This window comes from Zootermopsis nevadensis, unplaced genomic scaffold, assembly GCF_977971745.1.
Source record: "Zootermopsis nevadensis isolate Lab colony 2312 unplaced genomic scaffold, Znev_1.0 Znev_ptg000046l, whole genome shotgun sequence".
Classification (NCBI taxonomy): Eukaryota; Metazoa; Arthropoda; class Insecta; order Blattodea; family Termopsidae; genus Zootermopsis; species Zootermopsis nevadensis.
Window position 1 is genome coordinate 1,109,882 of NW_028259178.1, and position 18,637 is coordinate 1,128,518.

General features: G+C 44.2%; 1 protein-coding gene across 17 annotated transcripts in view; it reads left to right on the plus strand.

The window, feature by feature from the left end:
- Positions 1-18,637, plus strand: part of kmr (pleckstrin homology domain-containing family A member kramer) — a 144,131-nt gene that overhangs the window by 59,694 nt on the left and 65,800 nt on the right. For 10 of the 17 annotated variants that reach the window (XM_087360747.1, XM_087360749.1, XM_087360742.1 and 7 more), the window contains 4 exons: positions 9,689-9,908; positions 11,762-11,972; positions 12,610-14,434; positions 15,844-16,180. In XM_087360747.1, the coding sequence (XP_087216873.1) occupies positions 9,689-9,908; positions 11,762-11,972; positions 12,610-14,434; positions 15,844-16,180 (2,593 nt within the window). The remainder of the gene's footprint in view (positions 1-9,688; positions 9,909-11,761; positions 11,973-12,609; positions 14,435-15,843; positions 16,181-18,637) is intronic. The other 7 variants (XM_087360734.1, XM_087360744.1, XM_087360735.1 and 4 more) reach the window with 4 other exon arrangements.

Here is an 18,637-nt window from a genome sequence, read left to right on the forward strand (position 1 = left end):
ATGTTCCGTGTGTTCCTTGTCTGTGTTCCATGTTCCGTGTTCCTTGTCTGTGTTCCGTGTGTTCCTTGTCTATGTTCCGTGTGTTCCTTGTCTATGTTCCATGTTCCGTGTTCCTTGTCTGTGTTCCGTGTGTTCCTTGTCTATGTTCCGTGTGTTCCTTGTCTGTGTTCCATGTTCCGTGTTCCTTGTCTGTGTTCCGTGTGTTCCTTGTCTATGTTCCGTGTGTTCCTTGTCTATGTTCCATGTTCCGTGTTCCTTGTCTGTGTTCCGTGTGTTCCTTGTCTATGTTCCGTGTGTTCCTTGTCTGTGTTCCATGTTCCGTGTTCCTTGTCTGTGTTCCGTGTGTTCCTTGTCTATGTTCCGTGTGTTCCTTGTCTGTGTTCCATGTTCCGTGTTCCTTGTCTGTGTTCCGTGTGTTCCTTGTCTATGTTCCGTGTGTTCCTTGTCTATGTTCCATGTTCCGTGTTCCTTGTCTGTGTTCCGTGTGTTCCTTGTCTATGTTCCGTGTGTTCCTTGTCTATGTTCCATGTTCCGTGTTCCTTGTCTGTGTTCCGTGTGTTCCTTGTCTATGTTCCGTGTGTTCCTTGTCTATGTTCCATGTTCCGTGTTCCTTGTCTGTTCCATGCCCATCCTACGGTTTCACTTTTTGTTTACTTTGGGCCGAAACTAAAGAAGAAGAAGAAGAAGGTTAAATGTGGGGGAAAGGCGCTGATGAGCTTTCGCCTGAGAATCTCCCGAACAAGAGAGCGTCGGTCTTGGCGTAACTCTAAGCCACCGGTTCCTTGGTTCGCTTCCCGGGCAGTGTTCGCTCTTGGTTTCGGTTGTGACGGGTCACAGAGAAAGTTGGGCGGAGGGAAAGTCGAGAAGGGTCTCGTTGCATTCAGTCGGAATTTCGAACTGCGATATTGATCTTGGGAGGGCGGCGTTTACATTCAGCGGAATTTCGAGGTCCTTGCACTTCCTGCAGAACCCAAAGAAATCGCGGGACCTTCTGGGTGCGCGTCACCACAGAGCTAAGGGCGGAGTCCTGCGCAGGCGCAAGACATCGTCCCTGCGTACGAAAGGATTTTGGCGTTGGAATGATTGCGGGGGGAATTATACCCTGGCATTTGCCTTACAACTGAGGAAAATCACGGAGAACCTGTGGTGACTCGTAGCCTGTAGTCACGGTCTGCGATGTTCATTTGTTTGCGACTGTTTCCGGATTGGCTTACGGAGGTTTCGTGCGTTGGCTTTGGATAAGACAGTTCGCTCGTGTCTCATGCAGTCAGCACCATCTCGTGTGCCAGTTTCCTACTTCTGATCGATCGCTCTCTCGGAGACAATCACAACACACATTTGCGAGAACGGCTTTAATGCGTAATTAACAAAAGAATCGGTGCTAATATTCGATTAGCCTTATTCACGGCCGACAATCATGTTAATGTAGTGACGTCATTTATAAAACACGCCTTGAAACCACCGTAAGACATCCCAAAAAGTTCCCAATTATCCGACCTCCAAACTTAAAGTTCGTAAAATTAAACTCCAATTCAGAATTTGTTTATTTGTTTAAATCTTGCCAGTCTAATCACAATAAAATTCCTATTAAATGTTAAAATATTACCATAATTAACATTTAAGTATTTAAAAATATATTAAATGATATTCTCTATCGAAATGTTCGATTTACATTAGAATATCACTTTTTATCATCCAATTTAGAAAAAAAAAATTAAGTTTTTAAATTTAATTTTTTCCCACGATGCTCGATAAGGCTTTAAAATAATGAGCTTCGTAATTTGTGTTGTACTACTGTTGATTGAATATGGGCTGGATATACAGCATGCATAGGAGAGACGAGAAATGCGCACACAATTTTGATTGCAATACCCGATTGGAGGAGCTGGGTTCTTATTGGCGGAAACTATTAAAAATGATGACGACAGGATTACATTTCGTTCATAATAGAGCGCTGTGATAATGAGCCTTCGGGCTCTGTACAACGCGGGGAGAGGCTGGACTGGTCCAGCGACAGAGGACTCTGCTGTCTGTCGTCAGCCTCCGCTCTGCAAAGGATGGATGAGGGGTGGTCTGTAATTTATCCGATCCACGGGTACAGACGCCAGGGCAGCGACGAACTCATTAATAATCCAAAAAAACGAAATTTGATACATCACGGGACAGGACTTTAGTTGGTAGGGGGGTGAGGGGGTGGGGTTAGAAAATGTCCACCTGCAAGACCTAGAATGAGATAGTCAAATGGCGCTGAGACTTATAAACGCGTACCCACATAAAGATATCTGTTTTATAATTGATTTATCTATTGATTAACTATTTATATTGCCCGCTTGGTTTGACTTCTGAGAACTTTCGTTCTACAGACTCTGTGTCCCGGTAAATCTCGACGGGGTTTCTCGATATGGGATGCCACGCTTTGGTAGATTAATTTGTTGAATGTGGAGGTGAAATGCTACGAATCTGTAAATGTAATTTAATTTCACAGCTGAGAAGATCTTTCTAAAGTTGGTCAGGCGGATATACATGTTCAAAATTTGATGTTCGCGTTACTGGAGGTCACCGGCCTATTTTTAGGATAAATATTTAGATGATATACTTTTTTTATAAATCGTCATATTTTAACATTAAATCAAAAAGCTGTGTCGTGTTACTTAAAACATTTTATTATATTTTTATCATTGAAATTTCTGCAGAGTTCGAACGCGCTGTGCGATTAAAGAATTGGTTTCCTCAGCTCAAACGCAAAAGAAAACTTTAAATTGCTTTCTTTATATTTTAAAATGACTACAATAATTTTAAATGATTAAAACTTGCTAATGAATCTGATCCAAATGTTTTCCAACTGGGGAAGAAATCGTTCTGGATTCGAAACCAGAAAAGTTATCGAAATTTGTAAAAACTCAAGGGATTTGGCTTAGGAAAAAGTTGACAACCTTAGTTGGATCTGATTGGAGCGGACGAAGGTACGGGACGCCATAACTCAAAACGTGTGTCTGTCTGTCCGACCTCTTGCCTTAATTAAAGGGCCCAAGATTTGTTTCTAGCCAGAAATTTCTTCAGTGTAAAGTAACCTGAGAACTTCATCTTTTGTATGCGCGTAAGAATTAGAATGAAAGTGTTCTTATGTGCAGTGCCACTCTAAGCTTAAATCTTCTTAAAGCTTTGTCTTATCAAAAGCTCCGTCAGTATTTTATATAATTTAAAGAAAAATCTATTACTGTTCTTATAAATTACAAGAACCATAAGTGCTACAAGTTCGTGTCTTACGCCAAATTTCATTCTGTGAAGATGTTTCCAACCTGAAATTTTGTGATCTCTTCTTCGAGACTCTTGTCCCGCGCACATGACTCTAATCGATTTAATATCTCGATATTATTCGCAATTTTTGTAAGGTCCAGATAACCTCTTCGCCTATGCATTATTTTGTTTAGACGAAAAACCAATTTTCAAAGCCATTAATTCAGCCTGCATTTTGGCATCGCATGTTCTGGACGCCGTATGTGGCGTATGCGATTGTCCGAGAACTCCGTTCATGAAAGTCCCTTCGAGACATTCTTATGCCACTCTTGCGTCCTATAAAATGTGTAGTGTCCGAATATTTTAAGCTCAGTGTAATTTAATGTAATTGGTACCTGTTAATTGTGTAGGCTTTGTGTTTATGGCGTTATACGAATCGATTTTCAGAGCGACGTGTTAGCGTCTCATTGTTTTACTCCGTTCCTCCCAGCAATAAATCCCCCCCCCCCGCCCCCCTAATTTCTCCTGGTATGATTTTCGCTGAGTGAATGCACTGAAAATCTCATTCATATTTAAGATATTTATTTCCGATACCATAGAAAGTGTGATGTTTGTTTGCCTCTGAGGAATTCTCGTACAAATTGTGGAAAATCTCATCTCACTTTTATACACGGAGAACAATGAAATGGACAGTATCCGTGTGCGCTGGCTCCCAGAGGACATTTCAATGTGGGCATCTGCGCATCCTTTCCCGCGCATCTGCGCCGCAGAACGCTGCGCCGCTGTCTTTCGAGAGGTCGAGTGTGTGCCAGATTGTTTGCGAGTCGAAGGTGTAGAGGCGCTGTCGTATGTCTCTCAATGATCGATTGTTTGTGGAAAGGCGATATTCTGCAGCGTGTTGCATTTTTTTTTTTGTACTCAGAGCTACGACGCAGTTTATAGATTATTTCGCTGTGTAGTTTAACGATGATGATTAAGGATGGATAAAACGTTATAAATTGGGCAGACGTGGGAAAATTCAATGCGGATGATGTTTATAGTTGGACAGTAAATTCATCCTCACGCGCGGTCCCCGTGCCCCTCTGATCGATCCAATGACCCTTGATTTTAACGCACCTTGAACATAATAGTTTAGTTAATCTTTGTCACGTTTTCACAGGACTTACCTACATTTAAAATTTTAAAAAAAGTGTTTGAAATCGTATATTTTATAACTTGTAACCGCTTCTCAGCAGTAAAAAAAAAGACTGTCGCAAATACGTGCTACCAACGTATGAAAAAAAAACAAGGCTTGAAATTGTGATCTGTCCCAGAATACACATATTTTTACGCGCCCGCATTTGAAATTAATTAATGTGGCGAGTGCCCCCTGAATGGCTTCGCGCCCAAAACGTCAGTATTTTGAACTTTGCCCTCAACTTTTTCTGACCACACCCCATCCTTACCACACTTACGTAAAATAACCTAACCTCACCTCATATATCTCATCCCACACCACCTTAAAAAACTTATTACTCTCCCCAGCAAAGGTCTTTTGACCCAAGTCTCACAAACTGTACTTCGCCCACCCCTCCGAACGCCTCACCCGTAGACCCACCACGATGCAAAATTACGATCGTGTGTTCGTGCCCTTTCGCATAACGTCCTTACCAAATTTCATCTAAATCCGTCCAGTCTCTGAAGTTCAATCATGCGTAAGACCCAGTCTGCTGTCCACCGGGTCCCAGGGGCAAAGCACCTTCACCTGGTGCCAGGGTTCTCAGATTTAATTAATCAAACGCCGTGGGGCTGATTTACGTCGCGTGTGATGCAAATATGCCTGGAAAAACGGCATATGTGAGTGCATTATCTGTGAAAACTGAACTCTGTTCATTCTCTGGCACGAACAAAATAATCTGTAATGTACACGATTTTCCCTTGCGTTGCTATGACAACGTATCATTTGTTGATGTTGGGGGTTGGATTACGATTTAATTTCCCCCAAATGTCAACTCACAGTAAAGGAATTATAATTTGGAATAAACGTATCTCGCTCATTCGGCAACACTGAGTTTCCCAGTTCGCTCAAAGTCTGGTTCAGTGACGTCGCTGTTGTGTTTTGTCTTTTAAAAGAAAGTATCACGAATCGTCATTAAATATGAGTTTGCATCAGTAATTATATATGATGCGTTGTTCAAGGTTCAAGTAGTCATTACGGGGTTCGCCACGGTGGTCTAGCGGTCAGAACGCTGGCCTTGTAATCCTGGGGGTCTCGGGTTCGATTCCCGGCGGTGCCCGAATTTATAACTTGTGTTGGGCAAGGCCGTGGTCTAGGCAACACGGAGTTTTCCTCCGTGGCATCCCAACAATTACTCCATTCACACACAGAAGAAGGCAATGGCAAACCACTTCTGGATCATCTGCCAAGAACGTATATGAACAGGTCCCAGTCCGAGAAGAGAAAAGGATGGAAGGATCCCGTTCATATGGACCTGTCGTCAGACAGAACACTAAATAATAATAAGATGAGGTGGTCTAGCGGTTAGGACGCTGGCCTTGTAATCCTGGGGTCTCGGGTTCGATTCCCGGCGGTGCCCGTATTTATAACTTGTGTTGGGCAAGGCCGTGGTCTAGGCAACACGGAGTTTTCCTCCGTGGCATCCCAACAATTACTCCATTCACACACAGAAGAAGGCAATGGCAAACCACTTCTGGATCATCTGCCAAGAACGTATATGAACAGGTCCCAGTCCGAGAAGAGAAAAGGATGGAAGGATCCTGTTCATATGGACCTGTCGTCAGACAGAACACTAAATAATAATAAGATGAGGTGGTCTAGCGGTTAGAACGCTGGCCTTGTAATCCTGGGGTCTCGGGTTCGAATTTTTAACTTGTGTTGGGCAAGGCCGTGGTCTAGGCAACACGGAGTTTTCCTCCGTGGCATCCCAACAATTACTCCATTCACACACAGAAGAAGGCAATGGCAAACCACTTCTGGATCATCTGCCAAGAACGTATATGAACAGGTCCCAGTCCGAGAAAAGGATGGAAGGATCCCGTTCATATGGACCTGTCGTCAGACAGAACACTACAAATAAAATAAAATAGTCATTACGGATAAAAAAACAAAACATGGACGACTGGCTGATAGCGATAAACATTTCTTGTTTAGAAATAAAAAAAAGCTGATGAAAACTACGCCTAAAACCTTGGACCCACAAAAAAAATGTTGCCTGTGAAATGTCGTGTTTATAGTTTCGAAAAGAATTTCAAACGCCAAAAAAATCTGAAGAAAATAGCGCAGAATTTTACAATTCTCTGCGCTAAAAAATGTTGTAAGCGTCCCGATAAGAAGTGATCTGTTAATCAGATTGAAGCCGCTCTGTCGGTTGACAAAAGTTAGGCGAAGAATTTGATATGTCGTACGATATTTTGTTATACAGACGTTTCTTGAAATCAAAAGTCGTCCCAAGCGTAAAAATTACGGATATTTGCGTAAAATGATTCCGTTTTTGGCTTTGCTTTGCAAACTTGTTGAAATTTCACGCTGGATTACAGAGACATGGAATGGGGAAAAGTCATCTGGCCTAAAAATGTAACGTTGCTGATGTGGTCTTAAGATTTTTATATAGAGGTCGAAAACACCTTTTCCGCGCTTGTCTCTTGTCATTCGAGCAGTTAATTCCGTGAAATTAAAATCCAGTGCTTTGGAATTCGACAGTTTGCACCGAGCAAAGAGAAATGCCACTTTGTACAGGAGTTAAAATTGTTGAAAGGTTTTAAAATGTGTGTATAACTTGCATGAAGAGGTGAGAAGAATTTGTTTCACAAGAAGACAGGAAACGGGGTTTGAGGATTTGTTCATCCGTGAAAGATATTTCGGAATGAAACTGATTTTATGGACATTTGAGCTCAGTGAAAAGAAGACATGCCTTCTTTTTGGTCGTCTGGAAGAGAATGAAATAAAACGTACTCTGAGAAATGAGAGTGCATTTGCTCAGTTTGGACGAAGACATTTCCCCGATGGTGGTGGCTCTCATTCCGTCACGTCAGCCTTCACATTTGAAATTCGTAAGACTGAATTAGGCTTTTCGAGTTTGCTTCAAATTAAAATTAAACACAGAAAAAGACTCGATGTGCAGTGAAATTATTTTGAAAGGATGGGCAGCGCGTGCCCCCCCCCCCCCCCCCCCCCCCGACTACACTTTGCTTTTGAACTTTGACTTCACATAACCTCAATACTTTGATTAACGTCGTTCTTTGGGTCAAGGCCGCGTCGAGTTTTGATAGTTGTCTGACGTTTCGGCTGGCATTGCAGTCGCCGTCTTCAGGGCGAACGTGTGGAGGCTGGGGTCCTTTTGATAAGTTCCGTCAAAGGCAAGGCTTCCAAGAACGCTCAGCCTCCACACGTTCGACCTGAAGAAGGCGACTGCAATGTTTGCCGAAACGCTGGGCTGAAGGAATTTGGGGATCGCTCTGTGGCTTTGGTGGTCGGGCCTTGCTCGTGCGTTCCTCCAACCAGAATTCCAATCAATTCCCGCCGCTTGTAACCGCCCGGTTCCGTGGCTCGCCAAGTCCTTACGTGAATCGCTTAAATTGATTTTCGGTTCGCTTTCTTGAGGTTTCTGTGAGCCGAATTCGGTTTTAAGGTCCCAGAAATTTGTGCCAAATAAAGCAAGATGAACATTTTGAGCACTTTCATCATTAAAATGTTTGGAGCACAAGAGGAAAATCATGTGGTCCAGAACCATGAACCTATTTAGGTGTTCGCGAGTCGTGTTCATGAAATGTGCAACAAAATATCCAGGCCACTCTTCGTGTGTATCAAAACGTAACTGAACGACTTAGTCGCTGTTTGTGAATGTCCCGGTTGTATGGGGTTAGATTCTTGGTCTTACTCAGTTCCTCCAGGTAGATGTTGAGACGGAAACTTAACGAGAACTGTAGTTTCCTTCCACACCCATCGCGAAACTCGGCTTGAAGATTTTACCACCAAATTTTGATGTCTCCTAAGAAGATGAAGGACCACACACGTTGAAGTTTCCTCTTCAGACTGCAGGAGCGTGACGCGCCTTTGTGTGCGCGAATTTTGAGGCTTGCGCCTAAGAATCTGCAGTATGCAAAACAGGTGGAGTACGCTCTGCGTTTGTCTACATTAAAACTGTCCCCACGCCCGGAGAAGTCCGATGAGAGTGCAGTCGCAACCTTCAAGGCAGTGCAGAAGCCACTGGAGAGTTTCAGCGTGTTTTTTTGGAATACGAAAAGGCGGAGAGTGCTCATGCACAGAATGACCCCCCCCCCCCCCCCCACCGCCATTCTGTCTATCCTTCTCCTCGACGGACTTCTAAAAGACCGAATTGATTGGTCGACCCTCTGTCCTCCGTCCAGGATGCAGAAAAGTTTCCGTAACCACAAGAAGCTGTTCCACTGTACTCCATGTAGGCGCTTGGGGGGAGATGAGTATAGCTCCTACTAATTCTTAACCTCGGCACTAGATGGGGTGAGTGGCCAGGACCTCGGTACCCATTGGACTGGAGGCTGGACGGACTCGAGAACAAGGTCTGGACGCAGAGGCTAGAGGAAAAGTCTAACCATAGTCAGTCACTCTACTGACTGAGCTCCTTTAATGCTTTCCGTATCAACCACAAGGCACAGGGCAGGCTGTCAGCCGTACCTCTGAATGACGGATCCCGTCGAAACACGCCAGCCCTGTTCCAACACTTGCGACGAGTCGCGTTAGGGCTACTGTGTTCTACTCGCGGGAGATAAAGAGCTTATTTAATTAGTCCGGCAAATAGAGGGAGCCTCTTCATTTCGCCATTTACGTAGGTGCACTGAGTAGTTCCGATGTTTGAATTTCGTCATCGATTGGCGACGGAGGTTTGGCACAGGGCGCACTGCAAATCTAATCACTATCCATGTCCACAAAAATTAACTTGACTGAACGCGGTTCGAATCTGGGATTCGGACTAGCTACCCCAACGGAGTTCCTTTGTGGTACACCACAGTCCCTTCTGGCCACGACCGAAACAGCCATCATCAGTTCTCATAAAATTTTCTTTCCAGTTACTTTTCATAAGTTAGTTGGTGTGGGGAACCCCTGAGTCCGGCAACTCGGGAGGCTGACGGAGGTCACCCAAGGCCAACCGAGGCTGTCCCCAAAAGACGGCCAAGTCGGCTACCCTGACTGAGGTTTTCCGTGCTTTTCCTCAGTTGTAAAGCGAATGCCAGGGTATAATTCAGAAACTATGAAAAAAAATATTTGAGGGTTTCATTTGACTCATCCTTTTACCAGAGGGAATGTTTGTGCATTCGAGGGCTAGTTAAATTTAAAAGACAGTTGTCTCACTTTGTTTTTATAGCAGGTTAATGTATTTCTGAAGAGGAGGCAAAGAATTAATCGTTCCCTCCACTTTGCCTTTAGTTACTAAACGCTGAAATGCTTTATACGAGGTGATATTTGTGCCCCCAGCAGCAGCAGCAGCAGCAGCAGCCGCCGCCGCCCCCGGGCCGCCGCAAGGGAGGCGGCGCTGGTGGCGGCCAGCAGCAACTCCGGTCGCCCGTGGTAAAGCGCCCCTCAGCCGCCCGCGTCGCCCTCCAGGGCTGGCTGCACAAGCAGGGCAGCGAGGGGCTGATGCTCTGGAAGAAACGCTGGTTCGTCCTGTCGGAGTACTGCCTCTTCTATTACAAAGGTAATATTACCCGTATCGACCGAATCGGTTCGCGTTCCACCGTGGCTGTAGCTGGAAGATTCCCAAAACGTCTATTCCTTTGAAGCTGAAGCTTCTTCTATATAGAATCCAGTCCGTACCGCGAAGAAAACACAACGCCTCACCATTACAAAGATCAACTCGTTAACGCTGTTTAAGGAAATAATATAATTTATTCTGATAATTAATTAACCATTTGGAGCAGAGACTCGTTCAAATAATATTTAAGAATTCAGTCCGTACCGCGAAGAAAACACAACGCCTCACCATTACAAGGATCAAGTGGTTAACGCTGTTTAAGGAAATAATATAATTTATTCTGATAATTAATTAACCATTTGGAGCAGAGACTCGTTCAAATAATATTAAAGAATTCAGGTCGTACCGCGAAGAAAACACAACGCCTCACCATTACAAGGATCAAGTGGTTAACGCTGTTTAAGGAAATAATATATATTTCTGATAATTAATTAAACATTTAAACCCGAAGCTCGTCTAGATTATATTTAGGAATTTAGTCCGTACCGCGAAGAAAACACAACCATTCACCATTAAAGAGATCAACTATTTAACGCTGGTTAACTAAATACGTGTTTACAGTGAGAATCAGTAAAAACAGAATAAAGAGTTGGAATTTCATAGTTTAGGTCGCCCTAGGCAGAAATATCCTCCAGATCGGCTGCAGTAAGGTCTCTGAAGGCACTGCTGGAATCTTATACTAATTGAAGATCCCCTTTCAAAGCGTGGGGTCATGTGTTGACCCGCGGTCTGCTTGGTTCCTGCAGTCGGAAACGCTGGTTAGACCTCGTTAGTTATTTGGCTGAGGTTCTAGCCGCCACAAATCTGAATTTGCCTGTATTATGTGACTGGGTAACGTTACGTGTTGATGCCACAACGGAACGTGCCGGAATTCTTACGAATTGCGTTTATTTCCGTACATGTACCTTTGGGACCAACCTAAAGTGACGTAGAATAAGGATAGAACAGAATATATGTACATTCCATACGCCCAAGCCAACGATGTAGAACATGTCATAGCGAAAATACTTGTTTCCAATGCAGTTATGAATTACATAGTTATGACAGTAATTTATAGTGTTACCACAAAAATAATTACGCAAGAAAGTATACCCACTTTTCCTTTCATGTATTTATAATATCTGAGAATTTTTGGTTGAGGTAAATTTTTCTGTTTAGTAGTAGCTTCTTTATAGCATGATTCAGAATTGTTATAGTGGGAGACATTATTAAAAAGCTTATTTGCATTTTAATAAACTCCTTTTTGATATTTACTGAGTTCAGCATTTGGCAAATGACAAGTTACCCACTTAAAATGGCTTAGGCACTAAACCACACATAAATGCTGGACCGCATTTTTAACCTAAGCTAACCCAACCTAAAATAACCTAACCTAAAATAACCTAACCTAACCTAAAATAACCCAACCTAACCTAAGCTAAAATAACATAACCTAACATAACCTCACCTAAAATAACCTAACCTAAAATAACCCAACCTAACCAAAGCTAAAATAACATAACCTAACCTAACCAAACCTAACCTAACCTCACGTAACCAAACCTAACCTCACCAAACCTAACCTAACCAAACCAAACCTAACCTCACCTAACCTAACCTCACCTAACCTAACCTCACCTAACCTAACCTCACCTAACATAACCTAACCTAACCTAAAATAATCTAACCTAACCTAAAATAACCCAACCTAACCCAAAATAACCTAACCTAACCTGCAGAGATCATGGGCTATATTTTCACGCCTCTCGCATCAGCTGTTCACTCGAAACCATAACCTAGTGCGTTGGTTTCCCCAGGTCCAGAAGAGGAGAAACTTCTGGGGTCGATCTTGCTGCCGTCGTACAAGATCTCGCCCTGCTCGCCCGAGGACCGTGTGTACCGCAAGTTCGCCTTCAAGGCAGAGCACACGAACATGCGCACTTACCACTTTGCGGCTGATACTCGAGAGCTGATGGTGCAGTGGATGAACGCCCTCAGCCTCGCGTCCATCCTGCAGGAGGGCAGTAGGTACAGTGACGGCCGGCCTCAGACATAATAACAGCAACATGGCGGGGATGATTCTCAATATGCCTTTTACGTCGTAGAGAACGGGTTGATAACTTGGTTTCTGACGTCTCAATATGGTGCATCGCGCAATATTGCGAGCACCCAGGAACAAGTGACAGATTTTAACCAAATCCAAACCCAGATACTGAAGTGACGAAGCAGGAAACTGTGAAAATATCAAAATTCAAATTAAAAATATGGGCACATCAATTTTTTAATGTATAAAACTTATGAGAAAGTTTTTTTTTATGTATATTTGACAGAGCTTTGACAGTGTAATAAAAAAGTAGACCCTCAGGTTATCCGTCGATATGTTAACAAAAGATGTGATTTGTAAATGATGGTGAAGACCAAGTCAGAATGTTAGTTCATGTAAGAAGAAAGGTTAATGAATGAAGCGTTGATGTTAATGACCAGAAAATTTTAATTTCTCTGCGTAGGACATGAGGAGGAGAGGGAATGCTTACGTTGAATGCTCATGTTGATTTTGTACTATAATTAATTAATTAATACAAGACCCCTTTTATATTGTTTTACTGCGTAACACGACAGTGTCTGTATTAGACTTTAATCCCCTTTTGTTTATCCTCGTTCACAGTTGGAATGATCATCGGTCCGGTCATCCTAGTGTGTCTTCCATATCATCCTTGCTAAATCAAAGTGCTGACGACAGCGACTCGGGTTTCCATGGTTACCAACAGCCGCAGTCCGTCACTACAGGTACGCCTTCCACAGTTCCTGCTTCCTCGGCCAGTAAACTCGGTGATGAGCAGGCGGCAAAGAAGGAGGATGCTGCACACCAACTGAACACTAGCCACGACTCAGTATTCTCAAATGGTTGGGGCGTTCAGAAGAATGGTGCCGGTTTTCATCAACCGCTGTACGCTAATGCACCTCCGAAACCGAGGCGCCTCGCCGAGCACGAGGACTACGGTGCCTCATCACCCGAACCGTCTTCTGACAGATGGGCCGAAGAATCGGCTGGGAAGAAGACACCGGACGGGAACAAGGGATTTCTAGCTAGGATTGCTCAGCCTCAGCAACCAATGAGAAATGAATATGGTTTTATGGATGTTCGCTACCATTACCATCAAGTGGATGGACAGACTCCGGTACATTCCTCGCAGAGGTCCCCTCAGCAGGAGCAACTGCAGAGGTTGCCACAGCAGAGCTCAGGAAGTCACGCTCAACTGATGACCAACGTGGAAAGAAGGACTCCCGACACTTACGGTCGCTCAAATTCAACAACGCCTGGACCCACTGGGCCAACTATAGCAGTTGGTTTGAAAGGTGGGGATTATGAAGACGTATACAACGCCACAGACGCCATGAGGCATAGTGGTAGCGAAGGTAGTTACGGAGAAGTGTACAGGAAGTCGTCAAGTCAGGTAGCGTATATTAAGGGAGCAGGATCTGTAATATCAGTGCATCACAAGCAGGAAAATTCGGAACGAGCGCGTGGAGACAATTACCATCCGCCACAGGGCGGAGGTCAGTACGGACATTCTGGCCATCAACAGCAGAACTACGTAGCTCACAGGTACGCTTCAGCCGTGTCTTCGCAGCATCCGGACGCGCGCGCGCCAGACACGTACCCCGCAACCACGCAGCAACAGCCGCCTCTTCCTCCTCAACACCAGGACCAAAGTGTTCGGACAGTGAGACGCAGAGACGCGCGGCCAAGCCAGTACCCACCTCGGCCTCACAGCGCCGACTTCCTGGACTATGATGCCAAGAGGAGTAATCAGCATTACGCATGCCAATCACAATATCACGGACAAGAAGCCTTTAGAAGTAGAGACTATTTGCAACACGGTTGTGGTGACGGCAGAATCTGTCAGGAAGAGCATGCTCGTAGGGTAGCTCAATTACCACGGCCGAAGTCAAGCCTAGAGATGGTGCCTGCTCACGACCCTTCTGTCAGCGATAACTATTACTGGTCTGAGGAACATTATGCTCAAAAAATGCGTCAGTCGGCCTCCTACGTCCATCAGATTTCTCCAGTGATGCACGTAAGAAATCAGTCTTCCTCTTCGAGGGCGACGACTCCTTCGATACGGATAAGTACTCCGTCGGGCTTGATAAATGTGGATGGAGGGATGAAAGGTGGTGCTCAAGTGAGGGGCGTTAGCTCGGGGGGGAGTGTAAACAGTGAGAGCGCCGGTGTAGTTCTGCGGCATCCGAAGAGGACGGAATTAAAGCCGAGCGACGCGGCAACAGCGCAGTCACCCTCGAGACAACACTATCAGCAGAGGAGATGGAGCGAGTACAGAGACCCTTGTTCAGACGGCCAGTTTACGAGATCGGCCAGCGCAAGGTTACCTCGACAGCGATACCAGGATGACGAGATCGATTCCCAGTGCGAAGAGCAGCAGCGGAAATGTACCTTAGATGCTTGTGAGGGAGAGAAAAAATTACAACAGGTAACTTACAAAGAAGAATATTAATTACCATGTTGATTGTCTTAATGCGTTCTCTGGTTGTTAGAATCAGCTCCTTTGCAGAATCAGATTCCTCCGGACAGTTTCATCGTATCATCGAACTACAGCGTAATCTCCTTTTTTATTGGAGTAAGATTTCCGGTTTTAAGAATTGGCGTTCCCTGCACGAAAGGCTGTTTCACATTTTAGGCAAATATTGTATTTGGACAAAAAAATTTGTGGGGTGTTCGTATTGTGCGCTTTGATACATTACCTGAAATATTTTCTCTTGCAAATAGGGGATGGGATTCCTCACCCTACATTGAACAGACATGCCTGCCACTCGAGTTGAAGATCTTCGGAACCGGTTGAACCGCTGATGGTTTCCAAAATTTGGGTTGTTCTCGCTGCACATTAAGTTTTGGAAGGCCTTTGCTGCCTGGTGCCCCAAATGGATTGTTAGCGACACTGCTGTCACCACCACGGTGCCTTGGCACGTTGGCTTTGGCGGACCAGAGCCCCTTTTGCCATCCAAAGACGTTGCCTCCCTCCATGAGTAGGATGCCAAGGGGTGGGTTTTGGAGGGGCATTCTTCGGTTACAAATTGTGAAACTCCTTGTCTCATGTCACTTCATCCTCTGAGGGCCAAATATTTTCCTCAGCCACCCTGTTCTCAAATCCCCTTCGTGTGAGAAATGAAGTGCCACGTCTGCGCAGTACGACAGGAGGATTTGCGGTTCTCTGCATTTTGATCTTTGCACCTACCGGTAGCGGACGGAGAACGCGCTATTATGAATTAATTTATTTATAAAAGCAGTTTTTATGTATTTATGTTATTTCTAGATATCTTAAATTTTTCCACATTTTTTGAAGGATCTGTTAGAGGAGTCAATCTTCTTGAGATGATTTTTATGTAATCATGTTTCTGCCTTTTTTTAAAAAAAAAACTCACTTATAGAAGTCATAAGTAATTGTAAAGGAATTTTGAAAACCTTAAAGGGGGCTGTAAGTTCACATTCTGGGGTAGTTATTTTGACTTTTTTTATTTTTGTAGTTCCGGAATGTGAAGCCAGAGCTAAGAATGTAAACAAGCGTCTTTCAGGAAAGAAAGTCAATTTCTGTATTTCCAAAACTGGCCGCAAGAAACTTAAAATATATGAAACAGAATTTTAAATTTTAAACAGCAATGTGAAGGGAAATGTGTAAATGAACAGTCGGTCTTTGAGAGAACGGTAAGTGATTTATTGATTTTGTTCAATGTCTGTCACAGGGTTTTTCAGTTCCCGTATCAGCGCTTCGAGAATATTTGCTCGACACCTCAGAACGCAGACAAATCTCGCATTTCTTGCCCCCTTACTGGCACCAACCAGAGACTGAAGAAGATGTAAAAACTTCTTATTCTTCATTTCTAGCGGGAGGAATCCATGAAGCGTCTCCTGGAATGGAAACAGCGGATGCTGCAGTCTCCGTTGACTCGGAAACCTTCGGGTTCATCAGCTCGGGGGACGGCACAAAATGAATTGTCTAAGTATTACAAACAGCAAGTACTTCAAGAACTCGCGAGTCGAGAGGCTCGGAGCAGGGACCTCACGAGTGGCCAAGATGGCCGTGTCGGCTCCAAGCGAAGATCACAGCCGGACGATACCGGCACGGTGCCAGGTCGATCTGCACTCAGGAGCAGGAGTCAAGATGGCCGCCGGTCTTCTACGTCCGTCAGCCGCTACAACAGCTACTCATCTGATGATGAAGGTAAGCTTGGAATTTTAAGATTGCATGGACCACTAAAACACTTAAGACTTTGAGGAAATGGACAAGTTGGTGACACTTCTTTCTGGTTCCGAAGGCCGTAACAGTTACCAGGTTGGGATTGTTTTTTTTTTTTTTTTTTTTAAATCCAGGAAAAGGACAGGTAAATCAAGTTGATACACGACAAAAGGATTTTCACCGCTGTCTGTTCTCGCGCTACCTGGAATGTTGATGTGTAGGAACACGGAGGTAAAGGTTTACTTATTTTGGAGCCCGGCGTTAACGGGATGTGCGCAGTCGGCTTTGTGATCTGGCCACTTTAATCACAGTGCGCTTCAGACAGGAGGCTGCGGTCGGCTTCACGGCCCATCTGTACACGACGTGGGGAGAAGTTCCTGCCTGTACTGGCAGGAAAGTCCCGATGACCAGTCCGCATCCGATCGTCATACTAACTTTGCCGCCGTGGCTCGTTGCTTGAAAAGAAATTTTTTTCTTTAAGATTAATTCTGAAGAGTTACTGAAAGATACCCTTTGCTCACCGTCGGCAAGTATCTGTTGCCGTTGCAAAACCCATAGCTGCTAATTGCAGCAGCCATGTAACAAGCTCTGATCAGACTTGGGTCGTCTCTCACGCGAACTTCAGTTTCATTCGCCGTGATCGATGAGTAAAGAAAGGACGTTAAGATCGAGTAATGGTGCGTGTTTGGCAGCGTCGAAAGCTTGTCTGTTCACGTTTTGGAATGTGATTTTCCGAGAACAGTCAAACCCCATCAGAGCACTGCAGTTTGTCAACCGTCGGTCGTGGCATTTGAATCGGACCGGCCGTATGTATCAGGACAGTTTGTCAGTAATTGTAATATTTGGAGCAAAATACGTTCCAGTTTCTTTATGCAAAATTTGTCTCACGCTTGTCCGACATCGTTCCTTAATAACTTCATCAGTCGCTGTTCCGTTTCTCGCATAATTTGCCGCATCCGAATGGCTCCCAGATTTTCAAGGTCTTTACGCGTTGTGGCGTTTCAAACTTGTACGCGTCTGAGGATGGCTGTCATCTGCGTTGTAGCGCCGTGTAGTCCAACAACCTCGAACACGACTGTCGTCATACTCACCGCTGTGAGAACCTGAAATCATACCTGCACTCGCTTACTCCACGGCCGATCTGGCGACTGTTTTCAGACCGACGTGCGTTTGCGTACTGTCACATACTAGGTCGAAGAAGATGTGCGTTAAATTCTTTCGTTATGGGATGAGTCTGATACTCGGCCAAATGCAAAAGATTGGATGAATTTGCGGTTGTTCAGCCAGATTTCTTCTAATATTATCTCTTACTGTTCTCGGCTTATTCTTGAAGATGTTTCCATTTTTCAGTCGGTGCAAAAATCTAAAGATTCTTTCTTTCTGAAAAGAACGTTTTGGTCTAACATCACCTTAATTTGCACTGTAAATGAGGTTTCAAACTTTACAAATGTCAGACGTCATGTACGTTAATGATTCTTCATTCTTCCATTCTTAGTTGTAAGTATTTTTATTCATATTTAAACTGCACGTATTCCAAATGGAATTGTCGCGCAGTCTACAAACTCATGCTGAGGATGAGGAGACGAAGAACTCCGCTCCTGACATTGACTTCTTTCGTAACTTGGTAACCGGCATGAACCAGGCAGCTGACTGATGCTTCCAGCGAGTTTTCTTGGCTCAAGTAGCAAATTCCTGGATGGCCCCTTGAATTATGTCGTGGTCGCTTCCTAACTAGTCTCTTCCAGTTCATTCTCTCATCTTATCTAGCGTTGAAGTTCGAACTCTTACGTGTCCAAATCTGTTTTGGTAGCGTAGTTACAATTAATTTTGTAAAAATTCTCCTTGAACGAGTTCCGTTGTGCAGTTTATCAGTTTTGAAGTGACACTTGTTGGCAAAATGACTTTCTTTTGAATAGACTTTAATAAGAAAGTTCCTGAAGGATCGGCAGATTAGCAAACCTCTCCGTTTGTCTGGAAGCTGTGTCAAGTTGAGAGAGGAAATGTTGTCTGTGGTCTTCTGCGTCTGACGTCATTTAACTCTGTGGGTGGTCGTCGGTATTTCAGCGTTCCGTTCATTTGACGTATTTGACGACAGATGTGAAGCTTTTATGCTAGATTTCCGGTTCATTCTTTTGCATTTTCAGCGAACAAATTCACATCGCGGTTTAAGCGATCTTCAGGAACGAATGGGACAAACTTTGACTGGATGATAAATGTGCCAAATAGATATTCATATTTTTTTTCTTTTCAGACATTTTATACTTAATAAATAAAATATGTTTAATTGCTGGCTGGAAGCATTCACATTCTGCAGTGCTCTGCGCGTGGATAGAAACCCCCCTCGTTTCGAACAGCCGAGGCGAAACCCCGTTAGCGTAAGCACACCCCTGTTTCATGTTCTTGAGGCACTGTTTACCATTTCCAGCAATGCGTCTCGTACCT